At 39.9% G+C, this 19,856-nt stretch overlaps 1 protein-coding gene across 2 annotated transcripts in view; it reads left to right on the top strand.

Annotated features, from left to right (window-relative positions):
* LOC110838055 (ras-related and estrogen-regulated growth inhibitor) overlaps window positions 1-19,856 on the top strand; it is a 138,751-nt gene that overhangs the window by 116,697 nt on the left and 2,198 nt on the right. For both annotated transcript variants that reach the window (XM_022080847.2, XM_022080846.2), the window contains one exon: window positions 14,451-14,632. In XM_022080847.2, the coding sequence (XP_021936539.2) occupies window positions 14,451-14,632 (182 nt within the window). The remainder of the gene's footprint in view (window positions 1-14,450; window positions 14,633-19,856) is intronic.

Raw genomic sequence — 19,856 nt, 5'->3', positions numbered from 1 at the left:
ACACGTTCTTTGCTTTGATTGATTTTGTCCTTGGAATACAAATCAAATGTAGGAATTTAGTGCTGAAGATCTCGACTCTGGATTAGGAGACGAACCCTCCTTATTCTTTCTTATTCCCTTATTTTTACTTCAACTGCTGAGACTATCTAACTACTGTAGGAACGGCAGTGTGATTACGAATCAAGAAGGACATTGTGGTTTATTTCAAGCGACTAACCAGCTGATCGCCTGGAGGAACTTCATAATATCTTCAGTAACCAGTAAGCGGTCAGGATTAGGAACTGGTGCTTTCAGAATGCAAAGTTATTCCACATCTGCCCTGGTTCTACTGCTGTGAAACGAAATATTCAGTGAGATGTACGTGGGTTTAAACCTGGGACCCACGAACGAAGGCAGAAACCTGTCAATAAACAAGTAGCGTATCCATGTGCTTACGTGCAGCGAGAGTTGTGAAGGCATTCGCTGTATTGTGTCTCCCTGACAACCAGTCCAGTTGTCGAAGTGCTTAGTGTCAATATCTGGGAACACGGCGAAGAGAAACGTGGCAAATGTTGAGCCAGCACGTCCTTCCGTACATTATAACAGGACTGCAGTATAAACTTAGGTTCATATTTGGTTTGTATGCCTCGTGATTATATGAACGGCGTGTGTAGCAAGCATGGGAGACTAATGACTATAGACTTTTTAAGTCAGAGAACCTGAGAAGAAACATACCACTTGTAAGACCAAGGCCTGGAAAGCAGGATAATATTAGAATTGATATTAAATAGGACATGAGGGTGTTCAGGGTATGGACCAGTGGTCGATTATTGTGAAACTTTTTTGTTATATTAGAGGCAGGGAATTTCCTGACCAGCTGAGCGACTGTAAGCTTTCTTAAAAATGACTGTGTACCTCTAGGTTGTTAGTTTGGAGGTATGAAATACCTCGTCGATTTTATAATGTTACTGACGCCAATGAGGATTGCAGTAATTGAAAAAAAATCCCAAGTTTAAAAACAACCTAATTCGAATTTAAGGGCTTATCTCTATTTCATACTAAGAATTAACGTTTTTAATCTGTTATTATCTCCAGGGTAATCAATAGTACTTCCCTCAGTACTTAAATCAACCTCAGCGTTTCCATGTTGTGAGCAAAGTATGAATCGAGTGGCTTTTAATAGCACCCAATGGTATGAACATCGGAAGTAAATTGGCAGTGAAATCTAGAAACTTTCTGATCCCGACGTAACGCTCTATAATGATGCATTGTTGTAGTTAATTTGGGAAGATGTCAGCTTTGAAACGGGGAAAATCTTCATCAATGTCCGTAATGAATCCACTATGTAATTTTCGTTACAGAAATGAGGATAACATTAAAGTGAATCATGAGAAAAATTGTGACGGAATAAACCAAACGGAGAGTATTTGTGATGTCGAAGGTGAACCGTAGGGCCTCGTACATGTTTTTCTTTGTTAGTCCATGCGTAACGCCTGCTTGATCCATCCAGAACTCATTAATAGGCCCTACTAATGGAATATTTTGAGGATGTTATGTAATTTGCTTTATTTGTTTATCGCTCTTTTATTTAACATCGCATGTTACATGATGCCTAATTGCGGGATGACCAAATTATATGATTTTGGAAAAAAATTTGTTGGGTGTGCTAGCCGGTTTTAAGTTATCATAAAAGTTTGCTGGAGGTACTTAGGAAAATTTCGAACTCCTTGAGTTAGGATGGCCGGTCGCCGAGTCGACAATAGAACCGGATCTTGACATGAAGTAGAAGTCTAACCGCTACACAGCATCGTTTGCTTTCATGTCACGTGCGAACTTGTTTTTAACAACTTCCTTAAAATGTTGCACTTTCGTCAAGCCCAGACAATGACAGTTCAAAGGTTTGAAGTGTTTAGCAGCTTCACACCGCGTGTGTTCCGTTGTCGCCCGCTGACACTGCTTTGTTGCGTCATTCTGTCTACCAACCGGCGACGACCTCTTCGTCTGAACAATGACAGATCCATTTCCATTAATTACAACGCAATGTGACGTTTTGGAGCTGATAAAGACTGACATGTTGTATCGCTTTTAAGAGAGTTATAGAACTTATCTTCGCTTATCACAGTTATTCGATTTGTTCCAGCCTAGCAACTAATGATGCTTGTACAAAATCAGTGGACCAACTGTATGCACCATAACAAGTAGCGAAACCAAGGTTTGGCCCAACGAAGTCCTGAGTTTGTTATGTGAGGTGTGATCAAAACGACGACGATGTAAAACTTTGTTTTTAAATCGAGGAATTGAATGAAATTCATGCACTACGACATGTGACGTAATGTAATTTGTCACACGTATAATCTTCTGAGACAGCGTTTCTCAACATATGGTACGCGAACTTAGTAAGAAAATCAAAAGATAATATTAACATAAATAAGTTTTCCCTGAACGCATTTGGCTTGTGGTACATTTAGTGTGAATTAGTGGTACGCCAGCGAAAGAGGGTGAGAACCCCTGTTTTAAGAGATATGAGGCTAGTAACGTGGCTCACTCCCACACATTTCTGAAGAATTCAGCTACAGACCTCTTATTACGTCACCATTAAACATTTCTGAGGGAGAAAGCAAGAAAATAGCGCACTTGAAGCTGAAAACAAATTGTATGGCTGTTGTAGCTAAAAGAAACCTGGGCTATAAACTAAAAATATCAGATTCGAGGTTTTTCGGCCGTGAGTATGTCGATGTTGGTTTTCTGAGTTGTAATACCGTGTGGATTTGTAGAAAAAATATTTTCGTTCAGGAGGAATATTTTGATTCCATCTTCTGCCCTGAAGATAGAGACAGCATTGGTATCCACACGGTGTTAGAACCCAGAACACCAACTTAGACACATAAACTATAGGTCATTAGTACTACTCTATTTGTGATAACTGGATACTGGGATACTGTGAACGACCCGTTCTTCAAGCGCCTGAGCATTGCGGGTCCCAACTTTTCGTTGGCTTGATCTACAGACATTTGGTAGGACTCCTTGGACGAGGTTTGTGATAAAACATGTATTATATAGTCCTAACAAAAATTGTCTAATGGTTTGTTCTGCTTCGCATCGTCGGCTATCCTGGCTGAATTTGTTCGAGGTTTTTCTCATTCCCTTCAGTTTTTCCACTTTACTGCTTGCTAATTGCCCATTCATTGGACGTCATATAATCTGATCAACTTACAGTGTCGTTAAATTAACCATAAAAATAACTTTGCGGACCACCATAATTAATCTGCAGACCACCGGCTGAGAACATTGCCGTATAACGCATCTGTCCAATCTTGCTTGCCCCGTTGCTTTCATTGCATCATTGATCGGTTAATTTAATGAACGGCAGTTTAATACTGAACGGAACGAGACAGTGACTTTTGAGACGTCAGAATGTGGCTGTCTGTCTGTCGACTTTATCTTCGCTTCGTCAGACGTCACGCGGCTCCAGGATTTCTTCCTTTCTTTCTACTAGTGAGTGCAGTGATAACTGTGTTTATCTGCTCTTGAGGCAGGCCTGAACTGTAGTTGGTTTCGATATACGAAAATTATAGTCTGATGATTGATTACGTTTATAAAAACCGCTCTCAGTAACAGATCCCTCTCAAGCCAGGAATATCAGGCTTAAGCTGTGCGTTTGCTGTAGGCCTAAATATCTAACCAGCTAATTCCATGTAGGAAGGTCCTTCTTGGGAATCCAATTGCACGCTCAGCTAATGAAAAAATTCCCCGTCTATGGAACCTGAGCAACGTATGCGCTCGCGTTAATTATTTCAGATTTCTGTCATATTTTGTGGGAAAGTAAAAATAGGATTAGTAAAGGAACAAAATGTTTTTTCCCCCGGGAACCTAACGAAGAAGTAACATATACAAATTTTGTGGATGAAAAGTCTAATAAGTGGGCCGAAAGATGGCTGTCTTCTCAAATGTTACGCCGTGTGTTCTGGTCGATATTGACTGACTTTTCAAAGAAGCTTACGGTCTCCATCATCAGGGTGTTGAATCAGCTGACCATTAGTTGTCGTAGTTGTGTGTAGAATTAATTAGTATATTAATCTGTTAATAAAGTTCCATTTTCAAGAGAAAATGGCAGTTAAGGAATTACCCAATTCCGCTTTGTTCGCTGCATGTTCCACATGGACTGTCCTAGAACTGAACCCAGGACTCTGCGGTTTAAAACAAGCTTTTATCCGCCATTAAACCCATATTAAGTGATCGTGGACAGATTTGATCGTCCCAGAATATTGCTTTTTAGAATCCTCATTATGAGTCGCAAAATCAGTTCAAATTTGTGTGACGTTGGTCCATGCCGATTTATGGTTATTATATGACTCTGTCGTTAGCTGAGATAGTGTATAACTCTAACTGATAGAGTGATTGATGTATAATTAATTTGAAAATAAATTGGATGACGCGGTCTTGGCCTGTTTTAAGGTACTAAACCGGAATTTGTCTGGAGGAATCAAGGAAAGTTACGAAAAATCGCGGTTACGATAGCTGGTATTCTGACCGAGATTTGAATCTGGGACCTCCCGATTACGAAGCAGAAGAGCTAACCACTCGGCCGCGACGTTCGGTACAGTACTGTAGCCCCCCCCCCCCCCCCCCCCAGCATAATTTTATTAAATTTCGGTTGGTACCAACAACGTCAACGACGTCAATGGTCTCCAAAAGTTCTTTTAGTCTGAGGCTCCTTTCATGTGAATAGGTATGTTCCAGTTCTCACAACCTATAAAAAATATTTAAAATGTGATTGCTCATTAACTTTGATGATATCTATGATATATTTTTATATTAAATTGTATGTTTGTAATTTAATGCGGTATTTTCTTGGCAATTTATATGTATTATGATTAAGCCATTAGCCCCCGTATAAAATGTTTACGGCCCCCTGGGGGGCCGCGGCTACCACTTTGGGAAACACTGACCCAGCATCCCCGTGTTGGGTGGGAGGGGGGTTGGAGGAGTAAGCTGTAAACTCGCTGTCCGACAATTTGGAGCCTGCCTTGTGATTTAGATATACAATAAACAAAACAAACACTGAATGTTCATCAAGTCCGTGGGCTATCAGCACCCATTCTCTTCGTAATAAAGACACGTCTTCCTGTCGCTCTGCAATGCAGTGGCTTACTTTAAGACCTCGGGAAAGAATGTGGTTCTGTAGTTTCAAATGTAAATTAGGTGTTCTTGCTGTTTAAAGTAGCTATACAGACTTAGACTAGGAATTACCACGAAGGCTAATGGCAGCAGTAACCATTGTGATTCGAGTTCTGGATGTACCCGGTTTGAATCTCTACTAACGACCTCTCCGTAAATCCTTGAAGTTTCTCGTTCTCAGTCCTACGAAAATGCCGGGATAACACCGTAAAAGCAGGCCACAACTGCTTCCTCCGACATCTTTGCTGATTGACAAAAGTTGTGTTTCGATGTTACATAACTTCAACAGTTATCGTCGTAAAATACGCTAATAAACGAACGACGCTGGAAGAGTTTCAGAATAAGGTTCATGTAATGTGAATACGTGAACTTGATTCGTAAGTTATTTAAAGACTCCGCAACATTTTTTATCATCGAATGCGACAGGAGAATGATAATGATAGTGGACGAAGCCACTTCCTTGGTCTGCTTCAAGGCACTGAATGTCTTGTATTAGCCTGAAAGACTGACGCCAGTTTCCTGGTACGCCAAGAACATAACACAACCTGTTTGGTATGGGGTTCAATATTGAAGGTGTCATTATCTTTATGTCTTTCATTCGTAAGTCAGATGTATTAGAACCATCTGAATCACTCCATTAAAATGTGGATTAAATTTAATATTACAAACTACTTTGATCTGCAACATCTGTCTTCTAACTTGGGTTTCTTCCAGCAGATTCTGCAACTCTGATGATGTTCCTTATTTCTCTTATGCGTTCTACATGTCCAGACCACCTCAACCTCATTACGTTTTTAATAATCCTAACAAGATCAAATTAATAGTAAAATTTGAGGCGATGCAGTGGCATCACATTTTATTTCTTTTATCGAAAACTATGAACAACGCGAAATTTTGTCAAAATTTATCAAGGGATATAAACATTAGAAGATGAGCCTAGACAGACAAAGAGACGGTGTGAATTCCGACTGCTAAAGTATTCTTGACAGTTTCATATCTGCCCGGTATCCATATGTTCGTCGGGCTGTCTCTTGGACAAATGGGACCAACAGATTTCGTATCGACTGTAATGTAATACGTTATATTGACCCCGACTTCTCACCAAGGAGATCCCTGTTCAGTCACTGGTGACATCAAGTGAGATTCGTAGTGGACAAAGTGGCACTGAAGCAGGTTTCCTTCCGAGTTCTTCGATTTTCCCCTGATAAACAAACATCCCCATTGCTACTTATTCATCTATCGCTACCCCATGAGGTGTACAATTACCCTGACCAAGACGCACATTGTCATATGCTCGGCTCTCGGTTAGGGGCTTCGTCTCTGACCTGGATGGGCTGGTCTCGGAGTGAAGATTTGGTTAGTTATGTGTTAGGAGGCGCAGTTCGTCTTCAGCTGTCACTTCAGCCACTGACCAAACGAGATTATGCAGCTTCAAAGGAAAGTGCAAAATAAATGCTGAAGGGCGGGAGATGTTCGTGCCAGTCCGGTTCACCCACACGCGGTCCTTACCAGGGATGTCCCTATCAGCCAATCACTGCTAATAACGGTCCCTCAGAACTCGCGGATTATCCCAGCAAAAGTGTCGTAAGTACCTTGTAGATCTTCTGTACAGACGTAGGTTAGGAGATGCTATTAAAATGGTCGATGTTTTTTAGTTTTCTAACGATGTGCCGTATAACATGTCAAATTTCTGGGTTGTTGCGTCGTGTAGTCTGGTAGAAGTTTTTCGACGTTTCAGAGGTCTTTGATGCCTCGATCATCAGGGCGAGAATAAAACTAGTGAGATATAAGAGGAAAGGCTAGGTTTCTGGTTATAAGATTTCAGTTTTTGTAGCAAGATAAAAGCGCTGTTAGAGAAAGTTATATTAGGCAGTGGTCCGCAACAACGAGATGTTGGAGAGGTACAGTCTTCTGTACAGAGAACACAACAAATGTGAGTGAATGAATGAATATTATTATCAGATAAGAAGTGATCGAATGGTTATGAATACTGGAACGAGATGGAGAAAGATGTTGATGAGACATGTTTGTTATAACATGTGCGTTGGGTGGCCTGGAAGAAGTCGTGTTTAGGAGAATTTATAAAAATATGACCTGTGTCTCTCTTGCCATTACTAGATTCTGCGAAAGTTTCCGTTGCCATGGCAACAAACCATAGTGCACCTGTTAGATATAAGCTCATCAAAGTAAACAGGAAAATGTGGCATTAAGGTTCTTTCCGAATGAATGCATCAACCATAGAGAATATTTTCTGTATTCTGTTGACTTCACTATAGTCGTAAGAAGGTATGTTGTACTATATTTTTTTTCTCTAGTGTTGTACAAAAGCATCTTTATAAAAGTTTGTAAAAGATTCTTTCCTTTGTACCTCTTAAACCTTTTTGCAGGAAAATTTCTAATAATGTCGGCTTTCCATTGGGTTTAGAAGCAGAGTGGACCATATTCCATATCTGATGCTGTGCGTAGAACTGATCTGTGTAGCCCCAATCCAACTCGTCTTTATAATGAGTTGGGGGGGGGGGGTGTTACGTATTTAGCTGTTTGTAACCTTTCCTCCAACGCTTTAAGATATAACGAAGTGTCACAATCGGCAGGAAGCTGTAATGTCCGCTAAAATTACAATCTTAGTTTTTCTCATGGACGAATTGTCACTGTCTCCACAGGCCCCGTAGCAGTCACGCGACAGTATGTAAACCGACATGTAACATTATGTAACATGACGTGATTATGTGAAACTTGTTTTAAGAATGGGCACCGCCAGTTACTGTATGAAACCTTAAAAAAATGAGGGACTTAAATATATTCACGCCATAAGCGAAGTAGTTGTATCAAGCGCCTTTTTCAAATCAGTCTCTGTTCAAGATCCTGTGTTCTGGCTGCGGATGCCAACAGAAAACTACATCATCTTATACGCAAAATTGAAATTCCGTGTGTTCACTTATACCTCTAGAACTGTTGAACTGATTAAATGTCAAAACTCTGAAAATCATCCTGAGTTCGATTCTCGGTGAAAGTGATCCCTGTAGCTCAGAAACTATGCACAGTATAAGAATGGCTCCAAAAACAATTTTTTTTCGGCGAGGAGGGTACGAGGTCACAAACCCGAAACCTGCCCCGGTTTCGAGTCTGTATGTAGAAGTTGAGTTTAGGGACAATTTCTTCGTATGATATTCAGCGATACGTATAAAATGATAAGGACAGCTTTCCGTCGATGAAGATTGATAATAAATATAAGCATTTATTTAATTTCCCCGCAATAACACCACAGGCACTCTGCTAGTAGGTAAATAAAGCGCCAGTTAAAAGAGCTCAGATATTGTTTTATTTTTTCGCCTGTAAATTATAAGAAAAGATGAACATAGAAAGTTAAGTTGCTGTGTTTACTCTAGGCATACCGTTCTAACATACAAAATATTTAATATTGTGGTCACTAATTGGCCAGGCGTGTATTATGCAACAAAATTTAAGTGCATTGGTTCGTGCGTTCTTCGAATGAAATTCCATTGATTCAGTTTCAGCCGCATACAAAAGAAGACAGTACACGCTTAATATGTAAACTTGTAAGGTGTTCTTTGTATATACTTACAATATTTCAGTCAGAATATCCGTTCTTCCCGTCGAGATTCGAACAGGCCACTTCTCGAATACAAATCAGCCTCTTCATCGCTTGAACAGATCTGCTTACAGCTTTATCACTGCAGTGATGATTATGGCGTTCATTCTTAAGTAGAGAACTCGGTGCAGTATGGTGTATTCGGATCTTGTGCCGTCTGACTCTGACGAAGCAGCAAGGGGGAATCCCGGAGACATTTAGTTCCCCAAGGGAGACATGTGCTATATGCCGTTTTTCTTTGAACCCCCCGTTTCGAACAAAGAGCAGATGTTATTTCCACACTGGTGAAGTCTTTCATCCGCACAAGACGAAGCATTAACAATACTCGCTGGTTCTTTTGTGAACGCGATTTCTGCAATAAAACATTCACATGCTCAAAGGGCCTTATGATAAATGACTCACCGGGAGTCTTGATTATTAAGACGTTGTGGGTCCCTGATGGAGTCCTGTGGGGTGTATCTTGAAGCATTACGAGTCTTTAAACGCACCAAATCATGGTCTGTTTATTTCTTTAAGCGCAATGATACATTTGCGGAGTTTCAGTACGGTAAAACTAATTGACTTTTTCCTTTTATGCTATAAATGCATAAATAACGACAAGACTGGTAAGTTGGTTATTTACTGAGATAATCTATTCGCTTCTTTCTGGTTAACCATTCATTAAAACTATTGCCAATATCACTATCAGACTGACAGCAGTATCTTAAAAGAAACGAGAAAGAATAGTCTGATAACAATATCCTGAAGAAACATGCAAAAAATATTTTAATTATTTGCAGGCCGTTTGTAATAGTGACTTAGGCGTAGAATATTGCTTCTGGTCCGGTCAGACTGTAAATTTTGTAAGTAGGATGTTTTTTTCTGTCTTTGCTAATTGTAATGAATTTTGATATCTTTAGATGACTGAGGTAGTAAGACCTCAGAAACGTTGGTAAACATCGACCTGACTACACAGCGCAACAACTCAGAAGACAGGAATCTTCAGATTTTCTATTGTATTACAACGCAAACGTTTAAAAATTGTACGTCTCATTCTACATTTATTTTGAATCGTTCTGTGTCTTTGATTCTCTTTAGCTAAGTTTTTTAAAGAACTTTCTTTGAGGCCGTCCATACCTGACGTACACCACCTGCAAGAGATGTTCCGTAACTAAGGGCAGGGGATACGAAGTCAAGCTTCTCCTGCTGCTGCCTGTCTTTTGTTCGTTGCACAAAATCAGAACAATGGTTCACATAACGTACTGCATGATAACTTTACGATACATTGTGTGATCTCCCAGTGAGATGAAGAGCTGGGGACCGTAGAATATCTGCCTACGTGTGGGTGGGTGGCAACAAATCCTAAGACATAGACTCGAACCCATTCACTGCACTCTGATGTGCGTCGCTAGAGATGTTGTGGCAGGCTGGAGGATGATATTAAAATGAATTTGTGGTAATTATTTGTAAATAAATAAACACAACAAAATACGCATTATTGAAGATGTTCAGTCTTTGCAAAGAACATGTTCTAACGAAAATTAATAGACATTCTGAACGACACGGAAGACTTATGTCCTTGTATAGCAATTTTATACATTGGAACATCTAACAGCATACTAAGGAAGTGAAGGAGAATACTGTTAGGCCGCATATTTTGAAGGCGTAATCGCTGTAGCAACGTCTCGCTTGTTTCTTGTTTTATCATATAACCTATTACACAAGGTCACTTTTATTAAAGCCAAACTAATGCCATCTGAAATGTTGGTAGGCCCAAACCAGGGAAACTGAAAATGTCCCGCGAAGTGCTCTGTTAGCACTTATTGTTGAGAACACCCTGCTCGTCCGAGGCGAGTAGCCGACAAAATACTTTCCCTGTCCTACGGTATTCAAAGTATCTGGGACAAACATACGCGGTGTCGAAGCGAGGATACCAGAAATTTAGGTCACAAAGTTTCGTCGGCAGGTGGGGGGTGGGGTGGGGGTGGAGACTTTTGTATTTCGCATCGGACTCGTATTTGTTGTCAGCGGAATACGTATTCAGATGTAATACTATGGACAAACTACTTGGCGACTGTGCGACCGTTATGAGCGCCTCGTAACTTTCGTTGCGCGATTGTTGGCCACGTCTTGCTGAAAAAATTTTTTAGATTTCTGTTCTGGGTACCAGTTCAAGTCGTGTAGTGGTCAAATGCGTTTTCAATTACTATTGTATTGAAGATTTCTGTCTTCTGGGTTGTTGCACTGTGTAGTGTGGTCAATGTTTACCAACGTGTCAGAGGTCATACTGCTTCCGTCATCAGGGCGATTCACCGCAGTGAAAACCTCAAATCTTACATACTATTATATTATTTATAATAGATTCCCTTACCAATTTCCTATAACTGTGACGTCATCCACACGCGAAGTTGTTCGCTGATCACAAGACGATGCCCTTTGTGTTACACGGGAAAGAAACTTTTCCCGCTGAAGAAGAAATGGAATGCCGAGGAGAATATTCCGGCCAAAAGAGGCAGCAGGTAAATGCTGGAGACAGGAGAACCACACAGAATTTTCATTATGAAACTTCCTGGGAAGTGACGACCTGACTGACAGGCGATGGCAGGGTAATATTAAAGGTGATAGGGTAAGGGGTTGTGAGGATTTGAAATGGTTTTAAATGCTTTGGAACAGCATTCATAGCGAGCTTTATTACAAACGGTGTTGAAACTTCGGACTTTGCTATTAGAGGTTGGGGGGGGGGCCTTCGACATGAGTCATGAACTATTGGGCACTGACTGGATCACCGAGATTTAATTACTGGTAGTGTTTTGGATGTTTTCTCGTTGCCATCCATATGTTCAGAACGGTTTGGTATGACCCAGCTTCCTACTTGGTGGATGCAGGGTGTATTTTCACATGCGTGAAGATTTCCAGAACGTTAAATCGACTTGTCTCCCACCATTGTGTCATCCTTGGACACGGGCACAACATAAACTTTACCGGACAGAAGTGAATTGATATGGAAGTCGGAAAGATTGCATGGGGGCTAACGAGAAAGTAATTGGTTTGTTTGCTCTGAACGTAGACTAAACAAAGAATGAGTAAAACGAAAGTTGAAGTGGGCGAGTATTGTAACTCGAACTGAGCAACAAGAAACCCGTTGTTATGCAAATTCTAATAGTATATATAAAGAGATCGTTTCATAAACTTAGATATAAACGGAAGGATAATATTAAAATGTGTCTGAGAAAATGGTTTTTAAGGATGTGAATTGCTTTAAACTCTCTTAAGAAATGGTTTACTTACGAGAGTCTGTTGTGACGCTGTTGGACCGTCGGGTTCCATAACACGAGAGATTTTGTTGAGCAGCTAAATTTATCTATAGGTAGGTTATTTAATTAACAAGTCTGTCTGTCAGCCAACCAGCCCATCAACGAGTTTATGGCTCATCTAGTTACTGATTAATCTGTTGTTGTTTCTTAGTTACATACTAAGGCATTCGTTTAGCGAGAAGCTGGGCGCACCTCCAAATGGTCAGAAAGCCGCTGTTGCATGGAATGGTCCATTCATCTCTTAAGAAGGATTCTAAACTATTAAAGCAAACATTTGAAACAGGAAGATTTTACATATTTCGTGTGGGTTTGGTTAGTTGCTTCCACAAGACACCCCCATCTACATTGTTGTTTCATTCACATTCCGAAAAGATTGAGTACGATCATTATTCTTAAGCTGACTGCACCACCGCTAGTTTCTGCTAACTGCTGCTAGTGGCAGACATCAGAGGCTGTCTTCTGGGTTGTAGCGCCGTGTGCTCTGGTAGAAGTTTACCAACGTTTCAGAAATCCGTGCTGCCTCCATCATGCAGCAAGGAAATAATGAATGTTCGAAATGTAAAACTGGTTAGACCAAAACCCAGAAGAACATCATTATCGTCATCGCCGTGAAGACTTCAAATTCCACATGCTTATTCACAGTTTTAACTGGAAATTAATAGTGCTTGGTGGAATATCACAAGGAGCTGTGACGCCGATAATAACAGCTGCGACTCCATGAGGAATGTCAGAATTTAAACATAAACATATGCCTAATGGCTGACGTTACTCTTACCAGAAAATTTATATGGAATTATTTTTATTGAATCTTTAACAGGATACAACAAGCACGTAACATAAAAGATACTTGCATATGTAAATTATATGGTCTAAATAGTAGGGCCGCGGGTTTTATCGGATTGATTTTAATGAAGCTACTCGAACTTACGATCATTGAAGTCTGGAACGATCTACTCTTCCAACATCACAGGGATTTTATGAACGGTTAAGATGACGCTTCAACAACCCATAAATTAATAAAATACGCACGTAAGGACCCAGAAGGCAGAGGCCATCGTAACACGAAGTGTACTGAGGAGTGAAAGTACTTTCTCTGTGTTCAGATGAATGGTTGTGGAGGTGCGTGATGGAGCAGAGAGAATTGTCATTCCTCGCATGGACATTTGCTCGTATTTCTGACCTTCCATATATCTTTGTGTTTCTGTCTACTTATGTATAGTAAAGGTGCCGCATATGGAATACTTTTTGTGTATTGTACACAGTAAGCATTTCTTTATTAACACTTTTAATTTTAGAAAAAAATATGTTATAGTAAGCTAAAAATATGTAGAATCTAAGTAATGCTTTGTAAATGTGATGAGAAGTTCAGATTTGTGTTCAGAATATTTCCTGGAGATACAGAGGTTTCATGCATTAAGAAATGTGATATCTAATATGGAATACGACTGTAAACGAAAAATTGTTAGCGCATCTGTGGAACTCAACGCTACTTTACATTGAGAAAAGTATTGTATTAATATTTCTAATTACCTTATTCACAGATCTGACATACAAGCATGTAATTTTAGGCATCTGAACGTTCTGTATTGTACCACAGCATTTATAAAAGGCCCTCGTAAAAAAGTAGAACAAAATTTGTGTGAGAAAACACTGCTGGACTTGACTTCATTTAACCCATGCGTCTATTTGGCGGTTCGTTAAAGTGCTGTCACGTTTTGTTTCCCCAGTATAACAGAATTCCATATTAGGAGCATGTTCAATATAGGTCACCTTTCTCTGAATATGTTCTTGCTTGTCAGAATTCCGAAGGGACACTATGGCTGCTCTGTCGGAACCCACTCAACGAGCTGCAAGTATTTGACCGTCCGCCTAATGTTTCAAATTAAATTTAACTCTCTTCTACTTCTAAAGTTTAACTGTTTGCATAATTTCATGTTATTGCATATGTTCTGTCAGAATTTATTAGATAAAATCCATCGGAAACTTAAGATGACCGCCGGCTACTTTAATACCTGTATGTATATGCGGCCTGATAAAAGAAATATAAAAATCATGTGTTTTTATTTACGATAAGGAAGAATTTTAGTATAGGGCCTAAACTCTGCTTCACTATCAGTTAATCATCCCATCGTATTTGTATTTTTGCAAGAAGCTACAATTCGTTGAAGAGTCAGGCAATTATAACGTGTCTTCCTCTCCGAATCTATTTCAGAAGTTTGTCAGTCGGGGGGGGGGGGGGGGGGGTTATACTATTGCTAGGATGGACTGAACATTAATCACAATTATTTTTGAGTGTTTGCACGTGTTATAGAATACAGTAGATATCCGTACGTCTCCAGACGCTTTCTTCCTAACTTAACTGTAATTACGCTGACGTCCTGTTGCAGGCCACGGGATGTCTGTACGACCACATCAGGTGGGGAGAGGCCTTTGTGGTTGTGTACAGCGTCTGCGACCGGAACAGCTTCAATGATGCCCACGAATTACTGGACAAACTGGGCAAGCTGAAGCTGCCGTCCTACTTCACCACTCTGCTGTTGGGCAACAAGAGAGACTTGGACCACTCCAGGTAAGCGCAGGGATGCTGCAGTGGCCCACTGCGTCTCTTCTGAAAATAATTTATAGGACCATAAAAAGTGTTCATTTGACTCATGCGTCACTGTAGTAGACACAGGTAACATGGTGGCCATTTGGTTGGAAGGACTGAGGAAGGCCATGAAATTATAGACTCTGACCCAGTATCCCCTGAACTGAAGTTTGACGCGTTGCTACTTGAATAAGCCTCGCTATTTAGATTAAATGGACATTTTGTTTTTAATGGTTTAAAATTTCAAGTTAAATGAGAGACTTGATTAGATGAGATTGTATTCTAAGAGTTATTTTCTTCCTTTGAATCCTAATCCCATCTAAATAATACTTAAGAATTTGGTTCGCACCTCAAAGAAAACACAACAGAGAATAGCTGGTGAATTGTGTTTAAGAATCATACGAAACCCACAAGTTTAAAACGCAGTGTTATATTAATATAATAATCTCAGTATAAAACCTACTTAAAATCTGTTCATAAAAATTCGCTGACGTAGGAAAAGCCCTATTTTATGCTCGTCGTTTAAATAATGCTTAAAATTGGCAGCCTTATAAGAACCATTCTTATACATAAATTACACGTCAAACACTGGTCCATGTCTGTCGAAGCAAGATTCAGTCTAGCCAGTACAAATTTCCAGTTCTTCACAAGCCATCCGTTGTTTAAGAAGGCGTGTAGGAAAAGCTTACTCATTCGTAATCAATGGTACTGAATGGAGATGAAAGTTTATCACCGCACTCATTAACTGAGTAGAAACCTTTCAGATCGAGAACAGGAGCTGGGGCTATTGCGTCCTCCTCATGATCGAATTTGCACTTATTCCGCTCTTGCTCTGCCTACCACTCTGCGGTGACGTCATATGGTTGCAGCTCCAGCTGCCGCCACTGGACTCCAACAATGGGCAAAGGCAATACAAACACAGCTTCTCATCATATGTGGCGTGGTACTGTTAGCGATATCCCGTGTCCAAACACAGCGCCTGTTTGTTTTTATTCTTACTCCTTGTTTGGTTTTCTTCTTCTTCTTAGTACCTCTGCTTCAACGAGCTCAGGTGTTTCGCCTGTCGGTCGTGCAGCACCCTGTTTTCACAGCCATTTCGAAGGAGTGGTCAGACGGACATAGATGAATTATTATTATTCCATCTATTCACCACATTACAGGGTATTTACTTCTATGTACCTGAGACAAACCTTGTCCCTGAGGTACATAGTGCAGCAACTATTTCCGAAATACATTTTGTTTTTAATAAGTATTACATGTATTATATATATTTATTGTGAGGCATTTTTGTGTATTTTACATGAGCGTCTTTCGAACGATGTATGATGTTCCTAGAATAGCGGTTTTATGAAGTTCCCTAATGTGCTCGCCCGCCATGTTGGCCGATTATTATTACTATTATTATCATCATCATCATTATCATCGATGTTATTTTAGTGTTTGATCAAGAACGAAACAGCGGATTAGACATGTAGAACGAACTGGAAAACATCATTCTACCAAATCATAGTCGGGATGTGGTTTGGTAGACCAAGACATAGATGGAAGAACACTATTGAAACGGAAATACGAGTAGACTGGTATAACTGTATACTCCAAACTATCAAACGTGTGGCTGGATTACTTGTAGGGAATGTCACAATTACTGAATTAGCGTCCAACAGGAGGGGCATGTGATCAAGATGGACGGGGTTTCATTGCTAGTGCTTACTACCACTCTTGTTGTCAGACGAGAGCAATTGAACACAAAAAGCACTCAGAGTTCTAAATAAGTCTCTTTAAAAAAGGAGAAAAAAAAAGACATCACTTCATATTTATTTTACGAGATCGTCCCTGAGGTACACGACACTCGCATTTCCTACAGCCGTCTCATATTTTGTGCTTTGTGATATTCATGTGTGCTTTACTACAATCCTATGGTTGAAAAGGAAACAAATACCGTTATGATTTATTCTTTTCACTGAGTGTCGCAGTTGTAATTAAGTCACTGGCGTGTAAATGGGCTGATAATGTAACACAGAGGTCTACGAACAAAGATCTAAAGATGTGGTAGGGTAATGTCACAGTAGAAAACAATGACGTCGCTGGGAAAGTAATCTTGTTAAGGCCATGCAATGGACAGAGTTAGAGTCGAATGCAGAACACTGTTTTGATATTGAAACATCGGTGTCGTTTACGATGTTCTTTTGAGTTCTGACTCCTTGTTGACTGGTCGGTAGATGCCACCTTTAGGAGAAGCGTACTGCCTCCATCTTCATCTTCACCCCCGTGAAAACCCTCAATTTCACATCAGTGTCATACAGGCACTGCTTGGTGCACAGTGACTGGCCTTCATGGCTGATATGCCACATTATTTTTGTTTGCGCGACAAAACAGCTGTTTAACCTGAAATGGTGACATTCCTATCTAAAGGAACCGAACAGACAGGATGATGAGCCCATATCTACAAGGCGTCCAGCAGGAAGAAATGCAATACAAACATTTGCTGCAAATTGTGTGCGAGTTCATCATCTACAGAAACACTGGGAAAAAAAAGTACAGTGAAGAATAAATGGCTTACGTTTCACATTTGGCCAACACGAACAAGTATTTTGGTGATATTTGTCCAAACTGATGGTCTAACTCATTAACAACACCACAATACGACCAGTAAAATGTTGGTCGGTAAACCACAAATACGTAATACAAGAATCAAAGATACTCTTTCATAAAGCAATGTCAAATACCATAGTTGAAAACGCTCCTCCTTGTTAAATATAATGCTTTAAATATTGTCACCTTTATCACAGTTGTTACTTTACGACTTCACTAATTATGAAACAGTTTACCCTTAGGTATGTTGTAAGACTCCTCAGAGTTTGTCCCCGTCTCAACACACAGTGCGGGCATACATGCATGAGCGGTCTATGACCGTACTCAGCCTGGGCTGTACGGACATTTCGTCATGACGACTTGTAACTTATTTGAGATGCTTGTTTTTATTTAGAGTGTATTTAATGAAACGTACAGCCCTGGTTCGTAAAGTGTAGTGACTTTGCAGTGTATTAACCGCTGTTAATTAAGCTTTGCCCACAGTATATGAACGTGATGTCGATAAGGGTTACAGTTATTTGGAAATTTTATAGGTCTGTAGGTCTGCTGCACTCTGAATGGTTATTGAAATTCCATAGTAAGGTTTGTGGATTATTTGCTTCATAAAAGAGCATATTCGAGATGGACAGTGAAGAGTAGGTATGAACAACGTTGAAGCATAGGAAGGCGAAGTCAGTCATGAACCGGACGGACGGACACACACACATTTCGCTCCGAAAGAAGGACGATTTGTATCCACAATTGCAACTGAACACGAAAATTCTGATTGCCATTGAAGGGGAGTATATTGGCTTTTAAATCCTTACTGTGGTATTTAAGCCTATGGAACTGCTGATTTTACGGCATAAAACAACGCATAGCACTGATGGTACTTAGTGCCCATTATGCTTGGTTGGGTAATTAGAAAACCTTGAGCAAACCTGTCACGTCGTCACCAAATTGTAAGCATGGACAGACGGACAGTTGGATGCAAGAGCACTTTCTATGCCACGACGGGAAAGCGAATGATGTTAGTATCTTTTATAGAGGTATCGTTTTTGTATTGGCCACTATTGTTTATTTCTTTCGATAATCGATCAACACAACTCTAATGGCCTATAATGGCTGTTGATCTAATATTGTTCCTACTGACCAAGAAATGAGTCCTTCCTGTTTAAATCTAGAGTGGAAGCGGTGAAGGGGGGGGTCACATATATGTCATTTCGAACTAGGAGAATGAGGTGCCTTAGTCTCGCAATGCACTTTCATTTTGTTATTTCCCTTTTCCCTGTCTTTCTTCGTCTTGTCTACTTCTGTAATGTATTCTATGCCATGACAGCAGTTTAGGTGAATTGAAGCAACAGTGTAATAAGTTATGTCTTGTTATGTAGTGTATGTTGAACTTATTTTCTCTTAGAATTGGGTTGTGTTCACCACATTCAAAAAAATGGAACAAGAATAAATTATGACGATTGCTTTGCTTCTAACGAGTTGGTTTATTTAGCGAGTCAAACAGGAACTATAAAATGATAGTTACACAGTTTAGTCGTCAGTGTTTTTGCATATTTTGAACCAGTACAGGTTTTGTTTTGCTCATTAAGTATGAAATATGCAACCTGAAAGTTTAACATTGTCACCGTATTTGTAATTTCATCATATAAGAACGTTGGCAGCATTTACGTGTGTGTTCGTCATCTCCCTCGATAAAAAAATTAGCTTCTAGACCGTAACTATAGATGGTAAATAATGATTTGCGCAGCGTTTGTCTCTAGCCTCCTGTAACTTCATACCTCGGTCTGAATTAATCTTTAAAATGTCTTTTTTAAGTACTTTTACCTGATGCAAAATGTTTCCGGCAGAACGTGTAGTTGTCGAGGTAAGCCTTGATTGGACTAACGGCTTTCAGATTGTCGCTGTCAAAACCTTAAATGAACAAGAATTCTTGGATCTGAACAACAGATTAATGCTACACGTAGCTTCTTAACTATTTCAGTGGGCTTTGGAGTACACAGCTGAATGCTGTCGTAGTACCTAAGTGATCCGTTGTGAGATAAAAATAATGGGTATGGAAGTAATTGAGAGCAGTACACAGACGAGCAACTGGTTTTGATAAAGAAATAAAGATACTTTGTACATCACTAACAAAAACCTGTTTTAAATAGAAACATATCATTCGCTTCTTCACCAGATACCCGAAAGCGTACAGCAGGAATACTCAACCTAAGACCCGAGTTTTGTGCGGTTCGCTTAGATACGAGTATTTAGCAATGCTGTGCTACCCTTCATAATAAAAAATAGTTTCATGACGTTCAAAAACACACTTTATTAATGTTGTCAGTATTTTTTCAGTGACTGTCGCTGTGAGCAACAGTTTACTTAATAAAAAGAACTTCAAATTAAGAACTAGGATAGGTCTTGCTGATGAGACCTTGGAGGGATGCATGCCAACGGCGACGGCAGAAATTAATCCCAGTATTGAAAGAACAAATGCAGTGTCTTACATAATGATATTTTGAAAAAGAAAATTACCGAGTAAGTTAGCAGCATTTTGATGAGATGCCATGAAGATACAACAAATTGACCTTTAACTTTGAAGCCCTCAGTCGATAAGAAAAGGTTAATGTGGCCCCAGGTC

The sequence above is a fragment of the Zootermopsis nevadensis genome, unplaced genomic scaffold (assembly GCF_977971745.1).
Source record: "Zootermopsis nevadensis isolate Lab colony 2312 unplaced genomic scaffold, Znev_1.0 Znev_ptg000030l, whole genome shotgun sequence".
In the NCBI taxonomy this organism is placed as follows: domain Eukaryota; kingdom Metazoa; phylum Arthropoda; class Insecta; order Blattodea; family Termopsidae; genus Zootermopsis; species Zootermopsis nevadensis.
This window is presented reverse-complemented; position numbering and strand designations above follow the sequence as displayed.